The 25,093-nt window shown below is 38.4% G+C and overlaps 1 protein-coding gene across 1 annotated transcript in view; it reads right to left on the bottom strand.

The window, feature by feature from the left end:
• The window catches only part of EIF4E (eukaryotic translation initiation factor 4E), a 41,025-nt gene extending 16,600 nt beyond the window's left edge, over positions 1-24,425 (bottom strand). The window contains exons 1-3 of the mRNA XM_019962416.2: positions 24,299-24,425; positions 24,020-24,066; positions 357-463 (exon numbers count right to left, since the gene is read on the bottom strand). Coding sequence (XP_019817975.1) covers positions 357-463; positions 24,020-24,037 — 125 coding nt within the window. The 5' untranslated portion in view covers positions 24,038-24,066; positions 24,299-24,425. The remainder of the gene's footprint in view (positions 1-356; positions 464-24,019; positions 24,067-24,298) is intronic.
• Between the last annotated feature and the right edge of the window lie 668 nt (positions 24,426-25,093).

The following is a 25,093-nucleotide window of genomic DNA, read 5'->3' as shown; positions in this document are numbered from 1 at the left end:
CTACCAGTCCATCCCTGCCCAACCCCCTCTCTCTTTGTACCACGTCTGTTTTCTTCATAGCCATTCTTACCCAAAAAAATCCCCATGTGCTAATATTCCTAGCCTCTGTTGTGAGTCAAATTCACTTAAGAGAACTCATTTACTACTATGGTTTCAACTACCATTCAAAGTTCTACTTTCTGAGCTCAAGATTCACATATAAAACTGCTTGCCAGACGTGGGTCATCCAAGTGAAAATGGAATCCTCAACCTAACATACCTAAAACTAGTCTTATCTAATCTTCCCCTCCAAACCTGTCCCATTCACCATTTACCTTGTTGCCCAAGTCAAAAAATCTATGTGTCAGAAAGCTTACCTGTTCTGTAAAGGGTGTTTAATATAGTGTTCTGGGTTAGCAACCTCCTGATTAGATTCTGTTTTCTCTTCTTCTGTAGGCGGGGGATTCGGAGTAGGGGTGGTTTCCTAGTGGAAAATAATTAAACATTATAAACTTCTTAACATGAAAAAATAACATTAGGAAATTTATTTGTACATTTTTATTGAAATACAGTTAATTTACAATGTTGTGAAAACTTAATCTCTATGACAGCAATAGTCTAAATAAATCTGAACCAATACTGTCCATAACGTTTTTTTAAAGAATGAATTATAGGAGAAGCATTTGATAAAGTAGACCACTAGCCAAACTCTGAGAAAAGCACCAGACTCTTCTAGCATCTCTTCATTAAGAGCAAAACGTTTCTCAAATTTAAAATATATATTGTTATCTTCCACTTACACATTTAACATAAGATTGTTAGACACCATGCAAAATAGGAAAACGAAGTATCTTTCTTTTAACATCCCATTAAAAGTGCTGTGCGTGGCAGGGGTGGTTAGTGGGGAGGGCCGGTTCAACTAAAGTTTGGAGAGCATAATTAACTTTATTACATGACACACAAAAAATCTTTATAAAATGAGTAAGGCAATACTACACAGATCCTTGCCCTCATGTCACACTGTTATGATATATGGTAACTTAAAGTTGAGCAACTTCTGTCATTTTCAAATGACCCTAAGGAAAAAAGCTGGATACCAGCTTGAAGTGAAATCTTCTTAATCAGGAAAGGTGTACATCAAGGCAGTATATTTCCACCTTGCTTATTTAACTTATATGCAGAGTACATGATGAGAAACACTAGGCTGGATGAAGCACAGCTGGAATCAAGATTGCCAGGAGAAATATCAGTAACCTCAGATATGCAGATAACACCCCCCTTATGGCAGAAAGTGAAGAAGAACTAAAGGGCCTCTTGATGAAAGTGAAAGAGGAGAGCTTAAAAGTTGGCTTAAAACTCAACATTCGGAAAAATAAGGTCATGGCATCCAGTCCCATCACTTCATGGCAAACAGATGTGGAAACAGTGAGAGACTTTATTTTTTGGGCTCCAAAATCACTGCAGATGGTGACTGCAGCCATGAAATTAAAAGATGTTTGCTCCTTGAAAGAAAAGTTATGACCAACCTAGACAGCATATTCAAAAGCAGAGACATTCCTTTGCCAACAAAGGTCCGTCTAGTCAAGGCTATGGTTTTTCCAGTAGTCATGTTTGGATGTGAGAGTTGGACTATAAAGAAAACTGAGTGCCAAAGAATTGATGCTTTTGAACTGCTGAAGACTTGAGAGTCCCTTGGACTGCAAGGAGATCCAACCAGTCCATCCAAAAGGAGATCAGTCCTGAATATTCATTGGAAGGACTGATGCTAAAGCTGAAACTCCAATACTTTGGCTACCTGATGTGAAGAACTGACTCGTTGGAAAAGACCCTGATGCTGGGAAAGACTGAAGGCGGGAGAAGTGGACGACAGAGGATGAGATGGTTGGACGGCATCACCGATTCAATGGACATGAGTTTAGGTAAACTCTGGGAGTTGGTGATGGACAGAGAGGCCTGGCGTGCTGCAGTGCATGGAGTCGCGAAGAGTTGGACACAACTGAGCAACTGAAGTGAACTGAGACATAGTTATCATCATCATTTAAAAATGTCATGGAAAAATGGAGCCTGAGAATAATGCATATTCTCCACATTAATCTATGTAATTCTTCACCCTACTTTAAATTGGCACCAACAAAAAGATAGCTAACAAAAGGGACCAGAAGCTGAAACAAGTTGATAAAAAAGAGGAGGGCACTGCAACAAGGGTTTGGATATCAGATTTAAACTGAACCAGAAAAATAAAGATACATATTCACATTAACATTTTATAAATCAGAAATGTATGATCTAAAAGACTTCAAAGCAGACAGATGATACATATTTTACAAAATAAAATTCATTTTTCTAATCAAAAAGACACTTTCAGGAACTACTTTTTACTAGCCTATGAAGTCACTCACAGCAAGGGCTTTATTTCGATTTTGCTCACAATTGTAATGCCAATGATGACAATGCTACACCCAACAGAAACTTACTGGCTTGATTCCTTAAATTTTAAATGTTTATACAGAATAGTTAAGGCCCTAAAATTTACATATAGTAGCCAATGCCTTAATATCACCATTTTAACCAGCATTTTCTCATCACAATACATTTAAATCTTCAAACAGATGATCATTACCAAATGCCATTCTTCACTAGCTTAAAATTAATGATGGCCTGCAAACAGGGGCAGTCTGAGTGAATAGAGAAAACAGGAAACAATTAGGGACTGATAAGGCAGGTGGGTTTCAGGAACAGTGGTACCAGAGAAAAGGGAGCTGCAGAAGTGAGACTCAAAAATCTATGTATAAATCTCTCAAATCCTTGGCTGTGACTCCTGAACTGAGGTGTTCAGAGTGCAACTCTGGGCGGCCTAGATGAGAACAGCTGAGCCAAGACTTCAGAGGCTGAACAGCATTTGGAAGACTAAGTTCAGATCCAGCCAGAGTGGATGGTTGAAAATCCAGCTTTCAGAAGAAATCCATATGCCTAGCAAATTCTAAAAGTAATCCCTGACAGGATCAAGGTAATCTGATAAATTAACTGCCCCACAAGGACTGAACTCTCTATTCTTCACAGGAAAATGACACAAGTCTGAGCCTCTATGAATATTATCAACAATACATAGCAAACAATCGAACATTATCAAACATGCAAAAAAAATCTTCTACAGCAACTGATGATCAAGAGATTAAACTGTCTATAGAAAGAGAGCTAGATAACATACACAGGATCTAGATAACAGGACTAGCAGACAGTCTTAACTTTTTTTGTTTAGTTGTTGCGTCTGACTCTCTTGTGACCCCATGGACTGCAGCCCACGGGGCTCCTCTGTCCCACGAGATTCCCCAAGCAAGAATATTAGAGTGGGTTGCCATTCCCTGGTTGAGGAACTGTGATCCCACATGCATGCAGCATGGCAAAAAACTTTTTAAAAAAAAGATACTCTTCCTCTCAAAGTTAAGAAATACTGCAAATTCTCTTATTTACCTAAAGGACAATGATTAGTAAAATGTACTCATGACTTCAAAATCCTCATTACAATCCACAATTGTAAAATTCCAGTGTTTACATCTTTTATCAATACCTCAGCAGCACATAAAAAAACAATGAATTTACACTAGGAGTAATAAGTTTCAGAGGATACAAAATGTCACTTCCTAAGTAAGTACATTCTTTTCTCCTATTTCTACTCTTTTCACCATTAGCAGAATGATGGAAGACTTAGATGGTATCAAAAGTCTCTAGATATTTAAGAACAAAAACCAAATACATTCACTTCCTTAAAAAGTGTTCCTTTAAATTGAAAGTTCTATTTTAATTGAAATTTTAGTCTTTATATTAAGAATATACAATTCTGGAGTTTTCCTATAACTGAAATAAAAATAGTGACTAATCTTTAAATAAATGTGCATAGGTATGAATAAGTATACTATTTTAAAATCTTTCATCTTTGCTTTCAATATTACACAAACAAGCTAGATTTTAAGACAAATACTCTAAAATGCTTTGAAAGAAAATGTTTATTAACCACAGACAATCTTTTCAGTATTTGACGTTTTTTAATATAATAAGCCTTTTCCCCTCCTTGGCCACACTGACCAGGGATGGAAGCTGTGCCCCTTGCAATGGAAGTACAGAGTCCTAACCACTGGACCACCAGTGAATTCCTGTCTTTTTTAGCCTTTTAAGCTACTATCTAGAGTCTGATAGATGTTCAAATTTTTAAGCTTATTTGAATTTCTCAAATCCTAATAAAATGATTAATAGCCAATTGTTTCCATGACACAATAAAAATTACTCACTCTACAAAAATATGGCACAGACCAGATCTAGTAAGAAATCATTTTCATGATGGAAATTACTTATGAAAACATTAATCAAGGACATATTTTCTCAGTACAAATTTTCTCAGGTCATGTTGTGCTATGGCCATCTACTTATCACAACAATTCAAAGCTTTAAAAAGCTTCAATCAACCATTCACCCTGAACGTTTCTTGATTCTACAACTATGTTGTACATTATTGCAAAGGAAAATATTTTTGTTTGAGACTACTGAGACATGCTCCATTATAAAATCATTTTCTGTTCATTTCTTTCAACTTACTGTTTTATTTTTTGCTTAAAATCTCTTAACTTTAATATAAATAACCAGGGTGCATTTTTTCAACTTAGATAAAGCAAAAAAACACACCAAAGTATAGCCATGTTCGATGTTATTTTAACCTTTATGATTAATTCCATGGCGGTGGTCTGTTCTATGGGGAAGCTCCAATATCCTTTTTTTTTTGGCTAGACCACATCTTAGCTACAGCGATCTAGTTCCTTGACGAAGGATCAAACTTAGACCCTCAGAACTGGGAATGCAGAATCTTAGCCACTGGACCACCAGGGAAGTCCCTCCCCTAACTTTTAAATCTGTGGTAGTACATATAATGAGAAGTAATGTCCAGAATGATGGCCATGCTGTATTATTAAATTCTTTGATCAAAAATTAGTTTACAATTATAGTTGTTGTTCAGTTGCTAAGTCATATCCGACTTCTTGTGACCCCATGGACGATACAGCACACCGGGCTCCTCTGTCCTCCACTATCTCCCAGAGTTTGCTCAAATTCTTGTCCACTGAGTCGGTGATGCTAACCATCTCATCCTTTGCCACCCTTTTCTCCTTTTGCCTTCAATCTTAGACATATGCCAAATTAATTACAGACATATACCAAAAAAGAATTAAGTAACATAATTCAAAAGAACCCTGAAAGGGGGAATTTCCTGGCAGTCCAGTGGTTAGGACTCAGTGCTTTCACTGTCACAGCCCAGGTTCAATCCCCGGTCCAAGAGACTGGACAGCCAAGGTATTTCCTACATCCAATTTAAAAACAAAATTCTCTATTGCAATGTCCTGCAACATCCCTCCAGCTTGGTGACCACCCAGCTTGGTGGTCACCCCACAGAAGGAAATTTCACTGAAAATTACATTTTAAATATCCCAGAAACTACCCAGACAAAACCAGGAAAGGCTAATTTTAAAGACCATGGCCACTCTCAAAGTAATCAAATGCAATTTCAACCTAAAAGACAATCTGCAAGTGAAAAACCACTGTATAACACATTTCAGGTGGGTAGAAAGGTGAATAAAGCCGTGAGATGGTACAGTGTTTTCTCTAGAGATAGTAAGGAAGCAGGGAGTCTAAAGAGAGCATTTATGAAACCAAAGATAGAGTTACAACAGTAGACTGGAGCAAGACTGTAAAACGCCTCAGGCTAAAACTGTATCTTTCCACATGGAAGCAGCGGAAGCCAATAATTGACAGGTCAAATTTATTAAACACAACAAGTAAGGCAATAGAAGAGACAACCAGTTTAAGAACAAGTTATTAAACCTGGTTTTGGATTTGCTGAGTTTTTGAGATTCAAATTAAAAATATATGAAGAGGGCTTCTCTGGTGGTCCAGTGGTTGGGAATCCACCTGCCAATGCAGGAGACTCAGATTCAATCTTTGGTCCAGGAAGATCCTATATGCCACAGAGCAGCTAGGCCCAAGCACCGTTAACTACAGACACCGTGCTCTAGAGCTCACGAGCCGCAACTTCTGAAGCCCTCACACTCTTGAGCCCTGTGCCCTGAATCAAGGGAAGCCATCGCAATGAGAAGCCTGTGCACTGCTCGCCACAACTAGACAAAGCCTGCACACAGCAACAAAGACCCAGCACAGCCAAAAATAAATAGGTAATTTTTAAAAAAATATGGAGAGGGAGAGTAAGAGCTTTCAATTAACAGATACAAACTACTATATATAAAATAAACAAGGTCCTACTATACAGCACATGAAACTATATCTTGCAATAACCTATAATGGAATGCAGAGAAGTACATATATTAATACATAACATTATATGTATATACATACATTAATAAACTGAATCACTAGGCTGTACACCAGAAACTAACAGGATGTTGTAAATTAACTATATTTCAATTTTTAAAAATTTAATATACAGTATTACAAATTTATCATTTGACTCAATGGACATGAGTTGAGAACTCCAGGAGATAATGAAGGACAGGGAGGCCTGCTGTGCTGCAGTCCATAGGGTCACAGAGTCGGACACAACTTAGTGACTGAACAACAACTACCAGCTTATTAACCCAGCACTTCAGTAAACTGAAAGCACTACATATTAAAGATAGGAAATAATGAACAGAAGGGTAAGCAAAGAACAGAAAAGGACAGCAGTGCTTTATGACTTTTCAAGTGGTAACACCAATCCTCACACTTGTACCAAACTATGAGTTTTTTTACATGATAGGTAACATTTACTAAGCAGTCACTAACAAGCAATAGGCTACATTTATATACATTATCTCCATATAGGGAAGGAAGCCCTATAGGGCCTATAGGAAGCAATATAGGGCTTCCCTTGTGGCTCAGCTGGTAAAGAATCTGCCTGCAATGCAGGAGACCTAGGTTTGATCCCTGGGTTGGGAAGATCCCCTGGAGAAGGGAATGGCTGCCCACTCCAGTATTCTGGGCTGGAGAATTCCATGGACTATATATAGTCCATGGGGTCACAAAGAGTCAGACATGACTAGGTGACTTTCACTTTCATCTCAATCTTTACAATATATGAAACTACTATTCTCTGCTCTTCAAACTTAAGCCGTGGACACTAATATGTACTGTCTATATGTATACAGCAGGACTGTCAGGATTCACAAATAGGGATACTATGTCTCTAAGTTTTACCTGTTTGTTGTTTTAGCACAATTATTATTACTAGAGCCCTTGTTCACTCTCACAAGTGTCCAGAACGGTTACCAAGACACTCGTTCCAGGTGGTATAACCCTACAGTATATATTAATACCATGCTTTATACCACAGCCTCAGGTTCCACACCTTCACTCTCTTCCACGTGCATGCCACAAAAAAGACAGGAATAGTACACTTCACTCTTCCAACACAAACACACACTCCACTAGGAAAAAATATGTAAATACCAATGATTAATTATAGGGATTTGACATTATGCAAGATAGTATACTAAATACCTATATGATCAAAATATCTTAAGAGCTACAGGTAAACATAAATAAAAGCTCTTTTATGGATACAAATAATTAACTCTAAGAATAGTATTATTTGATATAAGTAACATATGTAAATAGACTTCATGATTCTTTGACTCTTCCTTTTATTATCCAAACATTCAGTTCCCAGGTCTCTTTTTAGCAAAGATGCATTCCCCACAGACCCTCCCATATGTAAATTAGTACAATTAACTAGTACACAAAAACAAATAGCCTCATCTGCCTTATAAGGAATGAAAAATCCGGTATAAACACTAAAAACTGCCACAAATAATTAAACCAACTATTTTTGGGTGTTAGTTTTCAACTACATTATCCATAGTAAAGGAATACCCACTAACCTGGCATCACTCATCAGAAGTCTAACTATAGATTTTTCAAGTATTCCCTGTCTGTATCAAAGGATCAAATTGGTGACACCTTCGTGCCACAAACTAAAAAGCTAGAGAAGATAAACAATAAATGTTGATTTAGCAAATACAAATCTTCTAGAGTTTAAAACACTGCTCAAATAGATAATTTTTTCATGTAAAGGACTGTGAGAGCCTATATATTACCTCTGATTCCAGATAGTACTTTTTAATGTTCTTTTAAACTAATTTAATATGACACCTAAACTGAAAAAAATTGAAAATTGAGGTACAGAGGGAAGAACTGTGACCATCTGCACAAACTGTACTGTGTTCCAAAATTACTGCAAAATTTAATAACTGTTCAATTTAAGTTATAATAACTATCTAAAATTGAAGACTAGCACTAGATTTTTGAGTTTAATTTGCTGCACTATAACTAAAAAATAAGTATTTTTGGATAGTCAGCAAGCTACATCTAATGACATTTTACTAACATAAAATAATTCCTATAGGTCCTACTTGAATTTCTGATCTTCTAGAACCTAATTTTTAAAACTAGAAAGACTTGTAGCCATTTAAAATAAACTAATTTTTAAAATAGCATTAATATTTGTCAACCAAATTATTCTGCACATCTTGGACAAGTCTACCAATTCAGAAAGTGTGGTAGAGACTAAAGAAATAACAAACATGTATGATCTAGAATAAGGTTAATAATAAAATTTAAATGTTAATGCTACTTAAACCAAAGGCAACCAGAAGACTCAAATATTCTTTTTAGTTTTTATTGGAATATAAAACAATGTTCTGCTGTAAACCAAAGTGAATCAACTATAGTTGCGTTATTCAGTCGCTAAGTCATGTCTGATTTTTTGCAACCCCATGAACTGCAGCATGCCAGGCTTCCTTGTCCTTCACGATCTCCTTGAGTTTGTTCAAACTCATGTCTATTGAGTCAGTGATGCCATCTAACCATCTCATTCTTTGTCTCTCTCTTCTTTTGCCTTCAATCTTTCTTAGCATCAGGATCTTTTCCAAATGAGTCAGCTCTTTACATCAGGTGGCCTCAGTATTGAAGTTCAGCATCAGTCCTTCCAATAAATATTCAAGGTTGATTTCTTTTAGGATTGACTGGTTTGATCTCCTTGCAGTCCAAAGGACTCTCAAGAGTCTTCTCCAGCACAATTCAAAAGCATCAATTCTTCAGCATTCAGCCTTCAGGGCTTCCCTGGAAGCTCAGCTGGTAACCTGCCTGCAACGCGGGAGACCTGGGTTCAATCCCTGGGTTGGGAAGCTCTCCTGGAGAAGCTCTATCCACCCTAGTATTCTGGCCTGGAGAATTCCATGACTGTCACAAAGAGTTGGACGTGACTGAGCGACTTTCACTTTCAGCCTTCACTATGATCCAAGTCTCATATCCATACACGACTACTGGGAAAACCATGGCTTTGACTATACGAATCTGAAAGCAAAGTGGTGTCTTTGCTTTTTAACATGCTCTCTAGGTTTGTTATAGCTTTCCTTCCAACAGCAAGCATCTTTTTAATTTTATGGCTGCAGTCACCATCCACAGTGATTTTGGAGCCCAAGAAAATAAAATCTGTCTAAAAAAGAAGGGATATATGTATAATATAAGCAGAATCAGCTACACATATACATATATATCCTCTCTCTTTCGGATTTCCTTCCCAATCAAGTTGTCAAAGAGCAGTGAATTTCCTGTGCTATCCAGTAGTTTCTCACTAGTTACCTAGTTTATACATAGTAGTGTATATGTCAATACCAATCTTCCAATTCAAGACTAATTTAAAAATAGCTATGGAGAAATTTATGTAAGCTGAACATTATATAAAAGTAAAAATTAGTGTTTCAAATAAATCCGTAATATTAAAATGTTAGGACAAGCACCTACACTGCACAAAATTATATTGGTTCCAGTAATGTAATAATTTATATTTCATTCATTCTTTAAAGTTTTATAATTATAATTTGAAAGGCAAACAGTGTAAAGAATTTAACTGCTGCTTCTTTTAAACTTTATTCCTGGACATCCCTGGGGATCCACCTGCCAAGACAGTAGACACAGGTTCTATCTCTAGTCTGGGGAGATTTCACATCTCATGGGGCAACTAAGCCCATGTGCCACAAGTACTGAGAGCCCATGCTCTAGAGACCATGAGCTACAGCTACTGAGCCCGAGTATGCACGCCCTAGAATAAGAGGAGCCACTGCAAGGGAAAGCCTGAGCACTGCCAACTAGAAAGGAGCCCTCACAAGCTGCAACTAGAGAAAGCCCGCACACAGCAATGAAGATCCAGCACAGCAAAAAATAAGTAAAAAGATTTTTTTTAAAGTTTATTTCTTTTAATTTGAAAAGCATTACTCAAATGTAACAATACTGATAAACTGTTAGTTTAAATAATCAATTTTAACATGTCACAGTTAAACAAGCAGTTGAATTCTTTTTAAATTCCATGCGTTAATTTTAAGTTCTATAATGCTAAATAGCAAGGGGGTATAGCTTTGTGTAAACTCCAGGAGTTGGTGATGGACAGGGAGGCCTGGGGTGCTGCAGTCCATGGGGTCGCAAAGAGACTCGACTGAGCGACTGAACTGAATGCTAAATGTTAAAATTTTAAATTTCAACGTTAAAATTTCTTACTAAAACTATGGTTTTAATAAGAATATTACATTTATCCTTTTATTCTCTGAGTATCTGAATCATCTTTCCAAAGAAGTCAACCTGTATTTCTTTAAAAATTAAAAAACGAGGTACTGCAGTCACTGTTTCAAATGTCCCCAGGTTTAGAGAGTTTGGTTATATCCTTTCACTTAATGAACTACCCAAACTTCCAAATATAAAAACATCTATAATCTTTAACCCAGTTATACTTTAAATTCTGTATTTATTCAAAGGAACTCTCAGGATAATAGGAGCTTTATATATTTTATATTAGTAAGCAAAAGTAGAGTCAAAAAAGATACAACCAAAGGTAACAGATAAATCAGTGTTTATGATATATGAACTAGTTTCGAAAAATCATTTTAAAATGCTAACATAAATGCGGAAAAAGATTTCAGGACTGAATAAACAGAGAATTTTACTTTTAGGGGGCTGGGAGCCACTTTTTTAATTTAACAAGTCCTAAATATATTGTGATACCTCCAGACAATAGAATATTATTCTACAATAAGAAAATAAGCTATCAAGCTGTGAAAAGACGTGGAGGAATCTTAAATGCATACTACTAAGTGAAAGGATCCTTAAAGGGTACGTACAGTTTAACAACTATATGATAACAATCACATTTCTGGGAAAGACAAAGGATAGTAAAAAGATTTGTAGTTGCTAAGGGTTGTGGAGGAGGGAGGGATAAACAGAAGACTTTTAGGCAGTGAAACAATTTGTATGAAACTATAATGATAAATGGGTTATGTCAAGTGTCCAAACCTACAGAATGTGCAACAATAAGAGTGAATCCTGATGTCAACTAGTCTTCAGGTACTAATGATGTGTCAATGTAGGTTCATCCAGTGTTAACAAACGTACCATTCTGGTGTGGAATGTTGATTGCACAGGAGACTGTGCATGTTGGGGCAGGATGTATGTCAGAACCCTTTGGACATTCCTTTCAATTTTGTAGTGAACTTAAAATTGCTCTAAAAAAAGTCAAAGGAATAGGAAAAGGCACAAAGGGAGACATGGTGGGCGGGGCGGGAGGAAGAGTCCACAAACAAGTAAACCAGAAAACACATTGTTAGGATTGCAGATGATTTTTTTCTTCATACATATCTAAATGTTCCAAATTTATTATGACAAAATTAATATTGAAGCCCAAATATATATAGTGTCTACTTCTGGACTGCTCAGTCTGCTCCAGAAATGTCAGTCCCCACTTGCACCAACATCACATTCTTAAAAGTACCTTTGTTGAATGTTTTTTTTCTCCTTGCAGGGGACATTCTTCTTTCCCCTTTTCTCCTCCTTTTCAAAAATTTACTGCCATTTTCATTTGTTTATTCTTTCAAATAAACTTACAAACTTTTTCTTTAAATGGCCAGAGAATAAATATTTTAGGCTGGGAATCTGATCACTTATTCATTGTTTTGTTTTACAATCTTGTGAAATAAAAACCATTCTTAGCAGGCCACACAAAAAAGCAGCCCTAAGGCCAGCTTGTGAACCCCAACATCAAGTGTAGCTTCCACTGCACTAGCAAATATTTTGATTCAGTTTATACGGAATGTACACATCAACTTTAGGAAAAAAACAACATCTTTCCAACAGTAACTCTTTGAAAAGCAAATTATGATTCTTCACTTATTAAAGTCCTCTACTGTATTTCTCACTTGATTTATGAATCCTGCAAACTGTTAGGATTTATAATTTCTAGGCACTTAAAGACTCTGGTATTTGAGCATATGATTGCTGCAAAGAACTTCCTAGGTTTGTTATTATTCCTGGCATTTTTGGCCTACTTATATAGAAAAATTGTTAACATTATATTCTATAATCAGAATGCAACAAGTTACTTTTTAAATGTCACAGTAAGTATTAGTTCTTTATTTCTCTTCTATTCAGTAATCCAGTATCTCGTAGGTTAAGGGAGAGCTGGGTTAAGCACTCAAGAGTGCATGGCACATGATAGGCACTTAAATGTTTGCATAAATGATTCTAATTTTGTTCCCAGTCAAAATTGCACTAAAACTACAGTGAATTAAAAAAAAAAAAAAGAAGGTCCACAATCATGGGGAGAGCAGGAGGAAAAAAAAAAGAAAGAAAAGTGGAATGTAGATGGACAAGTGGTAACTATCAGTATACACCTTAAAGTCTCCTGGCAGCACCTTTATAACTTGGAGTGAAGGGAGTAAATTAAAAAGAATTTGGAGAGGGCTTCCCTGGTGGTCCAATGGTTAAGAATCTGCCTTGCAACAAATGAACACCAGTTCAATCCCTGGTCCGGGGAGATCCCACATGCCGCGTGGCAACTGTACCCCAACTACTGAAGCCTGTGGGCCTAGAGCCTGTACTCCACAAGAGAAGTCATCTCAATGAGTAGCCTGCACCCCACAACAAGGAGCAGCCCCCACTTATCACAACTAGAGAAAGCCCATGTGCAGCAACAAAGACCCAGCATAGCCAAAAATAAATAAATAAAAAGAATCCAGTGAAAGCTGTTTCGGAAATAACTAGGTCTCTCCATCCCCAATGGAGAAGGCAATGACAACCCACTCCAGTACTCTTGACTGGAAAATCCCATGGACAGAGGGGCCTGGTAGGCTGCAGTCCATGGGGTCGCTAGGAGTCGGACACGACTGAGCGACTTCACTTTCACTTTTCACTTTCATGCATTATAGAAGGAAATGGCAACCCACTCCAGTGTTCTTGCCTGGAGAATCCCAGGGACGGAGAGCCTGGTGGGCTGCCGTCTGTGGGGTCGCACAGAGTCGGACACAACTGAAGCGACTTAGCAGTAGCAGCAGCTCCATCCCCAGCCCCACCCAACCACTCTAGGTCCCCAGGACTGCTGCCATGAGTTCAAGAATAAAAAGAAAAAAAGCAACTCGGAGAAAATAGTCAGGGATAGATCATGCCTTTAAAAATATGTACCTATATACGTCCTCCAAAAGTTATTCAATTCAAAAGCATACAATTATTCCAGGAAGCTATGAAAATGAGCATTCAGAAGATCAGAGAGACAGAGAACATCCGGAAATTTAAATTATGAGACAGAAAAGGTTTGAAGTGGTAAAGAACCTGCCTGCCAATGCAGGAGACACAACAGATGCAGTTTCAATTGCTGGATTGGGAAGATCCCTTGGAGGAGAGGCATGGCAACCCACTATCACCAGACTGGATATATGGGTACAATAAAAATTATATTTCAGAAAGTGAAATCGCTCAGTCGTGTCTGACTCTTTGCGACCCCATAGACTGTAGCCTACCAGGCTCCTCCTTCCATGGGATTCTCCAGGCAAGAGTACTGGAGTGGGTTGCCATTTCCTTCTCCAGGGGATCTTCCCAACTCAGGGATTGAACGCAGGTCTCCCACATTCCAGGCAGACGCTTTAACCTCTGAGCCACCAGGGAAGCGGTATCTCAGTGTAGTTTTAATTCAGATTTCACTTATATTATGAGTAAGGATTAGAGTCTCTTATGTTTTATGCCTCTACTTCCATTTCAGGGCTTCCCTGGTGGCTCAGATGGTAAAGAATCCACATGCGATGCAGGAGACTGAGGTTTGATTCTTGGGTCGGGAAGATGCCCTGGAGAAGGAAATGGCAACCCACTCCAGTATTCTTGCCTGGAGAATCCCATGGACAGAGGAACCTCGCAGGCTACAGTACATGGGGTCACAAAGAGTTGGACACAACTGAAGCAACTTAGCACACACAGAAAACAAAACAAAAAAGAGACGGGAAACGAGAGCAAAATTTATATTTAATTTAGAGAGCACACAAGAGCATGTCAGAGCATGCAGACATGAACGACTCAGTGAACTAGTGACTCCAATATATAATTAACTGTTTCAAAGAGAAAAACGGATAGGAAAATCACCAATAGATCTCTCAGAAGAGATGGATATATTTGCTATATATGGATAAGAGTTACTATATTTAAAAAGTTCAATGAGTACCCAGCACAACAGATAATATTCATACTAAAGTATGTCACTGTGAAATGGGGACAAGGAAACTCGACAAATTTCTGGGGAATGGAAAGGGAACTAGTCACGTTAAAAAAAAAAAATCATCAGAATTATGAGAGAAAATGACCATGGGACTTAAAAATTCTGAACAAAAGACTACACCCAGCCAAACTACATGTTCAATACGCATGGTGTCAAAAATCTTTCTCATGCACCTTTTCTCAAAAATTTTCTGGAAGATGTGATCCACCATAGTGAAACAACCAACCATAATCAGAGGAAGAAAAGAGATACAGCAAACAGAGGGGTGCAACACAGAAGTCACGAGAACAAATCAGGAACATAGTCAAGAGGGATCCAAGCAAGACAGGTGTGCACCAGATATAGAGAACAACAGTCTAGACTGGAGCAGTGCGATTCAGGCTACATTCATTTTGCATCTGTTATGACCAAAGGGCTTACTATGCTACCTTCTATTAAAAAACAGATTGACATGTGTCTGGCCTGGGTGTTTATATACACTTAACTCAACTTAAACATAGGCTAACAAAGCTCCTTTCCCCCTCTTTTGTGCCCTACTCCCTGGAACAGCTAGGAATTTGACACCAAAGTTAACCTATTCTTAAATACAGAACAACTCATTCCAAGAGACTTCTTTCTTAACTGAAGGTTCTCTGCCTGGCCCATTTCACAGCCCCACCAGGTAACCATAGAGTCCTGTGTTTCACAGAACATAATCTTACCCATTGGTTTTCCCAAGAGGAGCTCTAGTGGAAATTTCAGGAAGTTGAAACCAAGCTATTAACCCAGAAGGTGTGTTCAACTACAGTAGCAATACTGCGCTTTCCTTATACATCATCTAAGTTTTTAGTTTTTCAAAATTAAAACAGCTGAAAGATACACAGACTGGATATTAAACTCTAAAGATAATTAGACTGTTCAAAAAAATCAAGGAAATGATTAACATGAAAGTCAGGATAGTGAATAGGTAAGGAGGCAAAGAAATGAAAATGTGACCATGGAGTAAAAAGCTGAAGCACTGATGATGTCTTACATGACGGGTCTTCAGTTTATTACTCTAAAACTTACAGACACATGTATATTTTTTCTACATATAAATATCTCAGTTAGAAAGGAATTCTAAAAAGAAAAAAATTGTAGCCTGATAGCCAACTACAGTAACAAAAGTGCTTTATCAGAGGAGTTTTTAAATTTTCAATTTGTTGACAAAACATTCACCCTACAGATATACCACCTCATGTATAGAATACAGGTAAGAGTTATTCATCATAGCACTTAACTAGCAAATGGTTGGAATTCCAAAGTAAGTTACATGGCTAAACTGGGGATGTGAAGTAGGGTGGGAGGTAAAGGATGTGTGTGTATGACAGGAGGGGAGCTGTAGACTACTCAAAAGTATGGCTACATGGATACAGGGAGGTATGATTCTTTAGGGGGCATAACTAACAATCTTCTACACCTTTGAATTTTCTATTGCCTTTCTCAAATAATCACAGTAGTTAACCCTGGTGGCTCAGATGGTAAAGCATCTGCCTACAATGCAGGAGACCCAGGTTCAATCCCTGGGTTGGGAAGATCCTCTGGAGAAGGAAATAGCAACCCACTCCAGTACTCTTTCCTGGAAAATCCCATGGACGGAGCAGTGTGGTAGGTTACAGTCCATGGGGTCGCAAAGAGTCAGACACGACTAAGTGACTTCACTTCACTTCCCCGATCTTTCTTTAAATTTAGGTATGGATAACACAGCCAAACCAATAAACACAAATGGTACTATAATTCATCCCCAGATTAACAATCACATTCCCTCTTATAATCAATTCAGGATTATACACTTTGATATACTGATATGCCTTAATTGGACCCCAGGAAGTGTTCATCAATATATAAATAATATGTTTTAAGATCAAACCATGTAATATATATCATCAGAAAAAAAAATGAAAACTTGATTGTTGATATGAAATGCTCTAAAAGACATAATAAGTTAAAAACACAAGAGGCCAAAATAGTGTATGGAGTTGGCTACCACTTATTTTTTGTAAAGGATATACAGTTGATCCTTCAACAATGTAGAAGTTAGGGGTACCGACCCTATACAGTCAAAAATCCACACACAACTTTACAGTCAGCCCTTCTCATCCAAAACCTGGCATTTGCGGACTCAAACAACTGCAGATCATGTAGTATCACAGAATGCATTTAGTGAAATTAAAAAATCCATACATAAGTGGAGCCCCACATTTCCAATATCACATTTGCTTGTGTATACATATAATATAGTGTGTGTGTATATATATATATCTCCTTCAGTATCTGTGGCAGATTGGTTCCAGGACCCCCTAAGATACCAAAATCTACAGATGTTCAAGTCCCTTAAATAAAATGGCACAGCACAGAGAGCCCTCCAAAATTTGACCAGTTGACTGAATCCTTGGATGGAAATCCGTGCTGAGGGTGGGAGGGACACTAAATATACAAATCTCCACAGAAAGATAAGAACTGACCATGCTGGTTGCCCCTAGAAGTGATCCATCTGGATAGGAACAGCCTGAGCAAACCTCATTGTAAACTCTTTTGTACAAAAATTGATTTGTGGACAATATAAACAACAACTGGCTATTCACACACACATTTTCTTAAACAGCAAAACAAGGTCATATGACAATTTTGTCAAGACCAAATAATTATCTTTGCAAGTTGAATATAGAAAAAAATTAGAAAGATGTCTTCCTAGAATAAAATTAAACAATAACTTGCCCAACGAAACTGGCATTTGTTGTATCCAGTTATTCCTTACAAAGTTGTAACACAATATGTGTTTGTATATACCAGGATATATCTAGATTCTAGAGCCACTGTCCAATTCAGTATCCATTTACTACATATGGAATTAAATTACAAGTAATTAAAAATTACATTTAAAGTTTAAAAATCATTTCTTTGTTGGATTAGTTTTATTTCAAGGGCTCAACAGTGCAGCTAGTGGCTACTGTATTAGAAGCACAAATACAGAACTTTTGATCGTCACAGAAAGTTCTCCTGGACAGCATTTTTTCAGAAGAATCCTCAAAAAAGCCAGTTAACATCTGAATGCTTTGGAGAGAACTAGGTGGTTGGAAAGAACAGGAGATATCTCACACCAGTAAGATAGGACTTGGCCTGTGCCAGGCAGCATCCTTAATGTTTCATGTTAACAGTTTTAATCCTTACTGTACTTCAATTATTTTCCTTTGTAATCCTAAGTATTAATATTTTATTTAATGCATTTAAAAACAGTATTCTGATAATGAGGTCACAGGCTCCAGCAGACTGGTAAAAGGATCCATCACCTTTAAGGAAAAAGTAATTAAAAAACCTAAAATAACATTAAAAATTAAGATCCAAGCGTGATTTTACTAATACTGTTTGAGAATACAAGTTGTACAAGTTCAAAACAAAAAAATAAATTGTATCACTCATAATCCCATCATGCCACCACCCATACATCCTTTCAGATTTGATTTTATGTTTGTGTGCGAACTATGAGTCATTCTATCCTTAAGGTAAGAGTTTTTCTTAAAGGTAAAGAGTTGGACTTCTGAGTATTGGTTGAATTTTAGTTTTTCTAAGTGTAGTAATAAAGCCTGTAGACAGAACCTGGGTTTGAGTTCCAGCGCTCTCACTTAGGAACTCAGTGACCCTGGCAGAAATTTTTTTTTTAGTTACTTGAAATGTGAATGTCTCACCAATAAAAAGTATTTATCCCACAACATTAAAATTTTTTTAAAACTACAAGAAAAAGATGTGTATTTTCTCTCTACTGAAGTATTTCTTGCCTTAGTTAATACTTTAAGTTATCAGACTTTGTGGTTACATAAACTGTTATCCTAAGATGACCCATGGAAAACCCCATAAGAATTTTTTATAACAATTTAGTTCACATAAATACTAAATTCTTATTGACTGTCATAATAAGCACAGCATTTTATAGTAACAAGTTTAAAATACATAACTAAAGAAATTTTAGCTTTATAGATTACTGCAAAGAATTTGCTGCAAAGATTACTCAGAGAAATCTTAGTCATATTACCACCTCCGCCAAATAATTCAGCTTTTAAGATGAGTGACATATTATAACTGAAACTTTTTCAAATGGCAGACCTTTCACCAAAATTACTAAAGTACAAAGGTAGCTGAGAACAGATTTCATATTTGCAAATTTTTAAAAAATTTTACTATAGTGTTTCAACTAGCAAAATATTTTACCTGTCAAATCATTTGAATTGACAAGGTCCAGAAATCAAATGAGAAGGGGGAGAAGGGAAGAGATCATTCACTTTCTTTAGAAATCAACCCACAAAGTCCTAGACCATTTACTGAAGAATGAACAGTATAACTAACTTGTTTAGCCCTCAGACTTTGGACACTTTGCTATTTCCTTAAGATTCTATACTTTGGATATCAGCAAACACTGTAGTACAACAGAAACTAAAAAAGTCCACATATTTTCTTTTAGAGCTGTAGCAAAATATCTATTAAGTTTATCAAATTAATCTTTCCAAGTCACACAAGGAACACGCATTACATGCCTGTTGGAAAGACAGTGTCATGTTTAACACACTCTGGAACTTGGCTGCCTTAGTTTGAACTCCACCCCACCACTTATTAGCTGTGCGATCTTGGGGAAGTTAGTCACACAAAGTTACTTCATCTCTCTGTGCCTTGGTTTCCTTATCTGTGAAATAAGAATAATACCTACCTCATAAGGCTGCTAAAAAATTCAATGAATACATGTAAAGCACTTAGTAAGATGCCTGACATACAGTAAGTGCTGTGTTAACTATTATTAAGCTATAAAGACTGCTTAAGTTAAAATTCACTATTACAGACTATTATTTAAAAGAACATTTCTATTAAGTCAGTTGCTTAGAACTTTAAATCTGTAGCCCAGGAAATGCAAAGCTGGTTAGATCTGTTATAATTCCAGACTCTTAGTGAACACAGTGCGCAAAAACTACAGCTTCCCATTGTTTCTATGAAAATGTATCAAAAGTTCCAACTGGGGAAAAAAAATCTTATTTTTCTGATCACATTCTCAGGTTCTAGAAGTAAGAGACTAGAAATGACTACATAGTACTTAAGAGACAAAAGTCATCTTTTTTCTCTAGACACATATAGGAACTTTTAAAGAGAACACTACTGATTTTTACTGTAAAGAGAAGAGTATCAGTTATGGGTAATAAGTTTTGTATTTCTGAATAATGGCAAAGAAAAGATAAAAATAAAGTCAGTTATGTGAATCTCCTAGCAAAGAGAGGAAAAGGTAAGCATACCCATGCATGAATGCACCTGCATGCAGCACATCAATGGAATATTAACTTTATCTAGTTCTTCGTAACTGACGAATTGTCATCTCTGAATATTGTATTTGAAAATCAAAATCACTGTATCTTATTCCCATTTTTCAGCTAGCCTTAGAAATTTCAAGGTCACACAGATATTAAAATTAGACTGTAATTCAGGCTCATTTCCACTTCTCAAAAAATTCTCTATGACAAAGACGGAGCAACTCCAAAACAGCAAGAAAATTTCTAATAGAAGCAGAGAAGGAAAGGAAGAAATTACCACTGCTATAACTACTACTTCACAGGTTCCTTGTTACATCCAGGACTGCAGGTCCTTCTATATTCTTAATCTTATATAAATTATATAGGATACTTAAAAAAATTTTTGTGTAGAATTTTCTATCCAAACTGGATTATGGTTACATAATTCATTAAATATTTTATTCTCTGAAACTCTGGAGTACACACTATGTTTCTAAGCTGGACTTCCCTAAGTCAAATAATTAGGCATAATATTAATTCAGAGTAAAAAAGTAAAATGTAAAATATAAACACTAGAACCAAATTTCTTTGGCTGATGAATGAACTCTGATAACACTATGTTTTCTTAAAGCAAAAACACGCGTATTAATATGCAAGATCTGCTTGTCAATAGTCTTTGTTTAGCAAAAAAAATCGCATTATATAACATATTTGTCACATGAATTTAAGATTTACTTTTTATAAACTCTCTGCAAAACATGTTTCTAAGGGATAAAAAAGGAAACATTAGATTAGCTGACTGTCCAAGTGGATTCCACCTATGTTAAAAAAATTGAAAAAACACAATGTAAAAGCAAGTAAAATTACATACCTTCAGTTTAACTAAAGAAATAAAAATCTCTTATCTTTAAAAGAATTACAAGTCAAAAAACAACCCAATAATGAAGAAAACAGAATGAAGATAAAAGCTACCAAAACAATGTCCCAATGGAGGCAAGATGGCCTGCCATTTTTATCAACTGATATTACGTCTAACTTTGATCTACTCACAAGCTCTAATTCTGAACTGGCCACAATTCAAATGCCAAGAGTAACAGGAGAGTATTGTTCAAAATTTTCCCACAGTACCTGTTAAGATAAATGGTTCCAATTTGCCTATCAACCTTCTTAACAAATTTAGTATCATTCAGTATCCTTTTGTGTGTCCATGTGTTCTGTCCTGGGTGTTTTTTTAAGTATCATTGATTTACAAAGTTGTGCTAATTTGAGGTATACTGGCAAAGTTTTAAATACACACACACACATATATATTAACCTTCTTTTTCATTATAGTTATTATAAGGTACCAAATATAGTTTTCCCTGCGTTATAAAGCAGGTCCCTGTGCTCTGTTTTATATATCATGGGTTTCTGTTAATCCCAAATTCCTAATTTATCCCTTCCTCCTCCCTTTCCCCTTTGGTAACCATAAATTTGTTAGAATTCTGTGTCTGCGAGTCCATTCTTGTTTTTAAAGTAAGTTCATTTTTATCATGTTTTTTAGATTCCGTCTAAGACACATCTTAATTTAACTGATCTCACACGCACACGCTTGATATTCACATAATATCAAATTGACAGTGACTGATATTTTACATTATTTCAGAGACAAAAATTCCCTGAATGCCTACCAAGGTGGGACAAGCAGGAAAAACTTATGACTCTTTAGGTGCTTATGATTATGCCCAGCAAAAAAGGAATAAGGAAACTCACAAGCTAACTGAAATAGCAATGAATAAACACACTTTTTTGTAGGCTTTACAGGGATACTTCAATTGCAACAAATACTAATCAGCTGCTTAAAAAAAAAAAATCCGACTATTTAAAATTGCGAAAAAGAATTCTAAATGACTAATCTGTGGACAAGGGTACATTAAAAAAAAAAATCGCATTTTTTACACTAAAAATGAACTCTTTAAAGTATTTTACAAGCATCCTCAAACTACCACAGTTTCAATCTGGCTTTCGACTTTCACAAACCAGATTTTTAGGTTCCCTACTCCCCAAATTTAAATGCAGTATTCAAATCTCCCAAGGGTCAGCAACTAGTATCACTGACCAGGATCATTAGAAATTAAGCTTCTAAAAGTTTACACTGAACAAGGTATAAAATCCCATTTTGTATAATTTGTATCTTCAAGAGCACCTGGTACAAACTCCTAAACATATCAGGGGCTATAAATAAACACTAAAAACTAAAACACTCCTTCAACACTTTGTGGTTTTGCTCCCTGCTTTTGAAACAAAACAGCATAGCTTTGCAAAACCCAAAGGACCTAAATGTTACTGAAACTTCGGAGAATACATTATTGTTTTGTTTAGAGGGTTTAGCCTTGCCCTTATTACCAGCTGTAATGCTTTTAACTGATGCTAGTACAGAGGGCAAGAGAGTTGATCAGTTGTAATACCAGAACCCATTAAAGGGTTTTAAGTTAAAGTTTACACATTTATCGTTTAGCTATTTAACATCAATGTTCTAAAAATCAGTTAATTGTATCAGCAACTTAAAGAGAGTTCTGTAATCAATCTAATTTCCAGGAAAATAAACACATACTGGTACCAATAAAAGAAGAAATAACCAAGCTTTCTGCCCTTAACTCTGGCAGGAAGCTAAGGATAGTTTACATCAATGTAATGAAAAATAAGCATTTGTGTATTCTACAGACCTTTCTATACCTAGTTTTCAAAGTAGTTATAGAAACCTTTAAAGAGTCAAAGCAAATTGGGAAGCCATTATCAAAATCACAAACTACCATTAAAGATACACGAAAACATCTGGCAACGAAGGTCTGGAATTGGTTCCAGAGTATCAAAGGTTTTCTGGTGAATGTATTACGCCTCTAAATTATCACTTAGATGCGACATTCCTAAAACGGCAACATAGGCCTAGAAGTTTCAGTGAGCCAGTGCAGGCAAAACCAAACTATGACAAAGATACTCTCTCCTTTGAGCGGTAACAATCAACTTTGTGCTCTGGGATCAACTTGCTTCAGAGAAGTCTAAGATGGTACCTAAATTGGGAGGGAAGCCAGTAGAACGGATAAAATCAAATGGAAAATGAACTCGAAAAGTTAAGTTTCTATTTCCAATAAACTGCGTCTGTGAAATCTTCCAGACGATAAAGACTCGGTAGAACAGACAGATCTAGACCCAGACGCATTCTCTGAGGCGTGCGCACAGCGCGGAAGGATGAATGAATGAAGACAGGCGCGTGTGAAATGCAGCCGGTCCGGCCGGCAACCAGACCGGCAGCAGCTCTCCGTAGGCCTCGCTCCTCCCCCTTCCCTCCTCCATGACAGCCCGGTCTCGAGCACGGAGGGGCGAGGACAATGTGGTCCCCCTTCTAACCCCCCCCCCCACTTTCATCCTCCTCTCAGAGGTTTACCGCGCGGCACGGGGTTCCCCTCCCCACCCCAAACCTTTCTCGCCTCCCCTGCCGCCAACCCCGGCAACTCTCCGACGCGCTGGAGTAACATGCGCTCGCCCCTCTCGGCTCCCCTCGGCGAGGTCGAAGCTTCTACGCGCGTGCCGCGGCACCACTCCCGCCCAACCCACCCTCTGGCAACGCGAGCCCACCGGCCTCCCGGCCCACCGATCTAAGGAACCCCGGCACGCGCGCCGCACCCGAGTCCCTGGGCTATAGAGAGGCTCGGGAGGGAGAGAGGGAAAGGCTGCCCCGGGGCGCCCTCCTCCATCTCATTCCTGGCCGGCTCGCCGCCCACCCTCCCTGCGGATCCCGATGCCTGCTCGGAGCCGGCCCCGCGCCCTCCTATCCCGAAAACACAATTCTCACAACCCTAGCCCAGGGCCCCGAACACCCTCCATCCTCGTGGTCTTAAGGCTCCGCCGGAGGCGCCGCCCCTCCCCCACTCCTCTCCCCGAGCTCTCGGGCCCCCACCAGAACGTGTGCTCCACACGCCGTAGCGGCCAACCTCCGGGGCGCCCCCAGTTGTCCGCGGGGAGGTCAGGCCCAAGAAGAGGGGGAGGGGGCGGCAAGGGGTAGCATGCGCGCCGGGAACGCCGTCCCGCGGGGTCCCCCAGTCCGAAGGGAGACAGAGCGCGGGGACCACTGGGGGTGGGGGCCAAAGGCAATACTCACCGGTTCCACAGTCGCCATCTTAGATCGATCTGATCGCACAACCGCTCCTGAAGGGGGGGGGGGGGGGGGGGGGTGGTGAGAGGAAAAAAAGGGGATTCAAACCGGATTGGCCGGCTACTGTTCACGTGACGGACGTGTCCGTTTGGCCCTGGCGGCGCCTGCGCAAGACTGCGGCTGCGTGTTTAACGAGAGGCTTCTGGGAAGTGAAGTCTCTCCCGTTTCCCCCCCCCCCCTTTTTTTTTCTTTTAGGCAAAGAAGTTAAAAAAAAAAAAAAAGAACCGGTCACGTGGTCGATGGGTACGGTTCGCGCTTCTCGGCGCGGGGGACACTTGCGTTCTGCAGGGTGGTTTTCAGTCCTCTGCTCTTCCGCCTGGATAGATGCTGTCGCACTTACTGCCAGGCATGCCTACTGTGCCGTTTGTCGCCCTGTCCTCCCATCTTCCCCGGAAGGTTGGGAACCGAAGGCTCAGCACGCTCAATAAGGCTTCATTTGCTTAATTGAGGTCCTAGGACGAGTTGCCTGTGTGTTTATTTAATTTTCTTTTGACTTCTCACCATTTTCTCTTAGTTTTAAAAAGAGTTGGCGTTGGAGAATAGTTGTTTGAGCAGTCAGCCCTCCTCGGTCCCTTGGCTCCGCTAACACTGGTGGTCACTCATTGCCATCACTGCGAAAGGGGGTGGCGGAACCGCCCACAGCACCCACTTGCCACAGGTTGGGGGAGGGGGAGTGCACCCGACAGCTTTTCCTGTTCCAACTCCTGAAATTAAGACTTCAGGGTTAAATCTTGCGTGGAAGTAAAAATGATTTGCAAGTTGTGTCCTCTCGCTTCCACTGTTCTGCTTTAACGTGAACGGAAACCGCCCAAGTCCAGGTGCCAGCCAGGGAAGCCACTCCGGCCCCCGCTGACTAAGCCCTGGACTGACCGTCAGGAGTCGTTAGGCCAGGTCAACTATGACTCTTGACGTTGACTCATTCTCGTTAGGCAAGTGACTTAGTCAGTGCCTCAGCTTTTTCATTTATGAACCACAGATAATAATACACTTACCTCACAAGGGTTTGCTGTGCTAGTGATT

Source organism: Bos indicus, chromosome 6 (genome assembly GCF_029378745.1).
Source record: "Bos indicus isolate NIAB-ARS_2022 breed Sahiwal x Tharparkar chromosome 6, NIAB-ARS_B.indTharparkar_mat_pri_1.0, whole genome shotgun sequence".
Classification (NCBI taxonomy): Eukaryota; Metazoa; Chordata; class Mammalia; order Artiodactyla; family Bovidae; genus Bos; species Bos indicus.
Note: the sequence above shows the minus strand (reverse complement) of the source record. Positions and strands in the feature narration are given on the sequence as shown.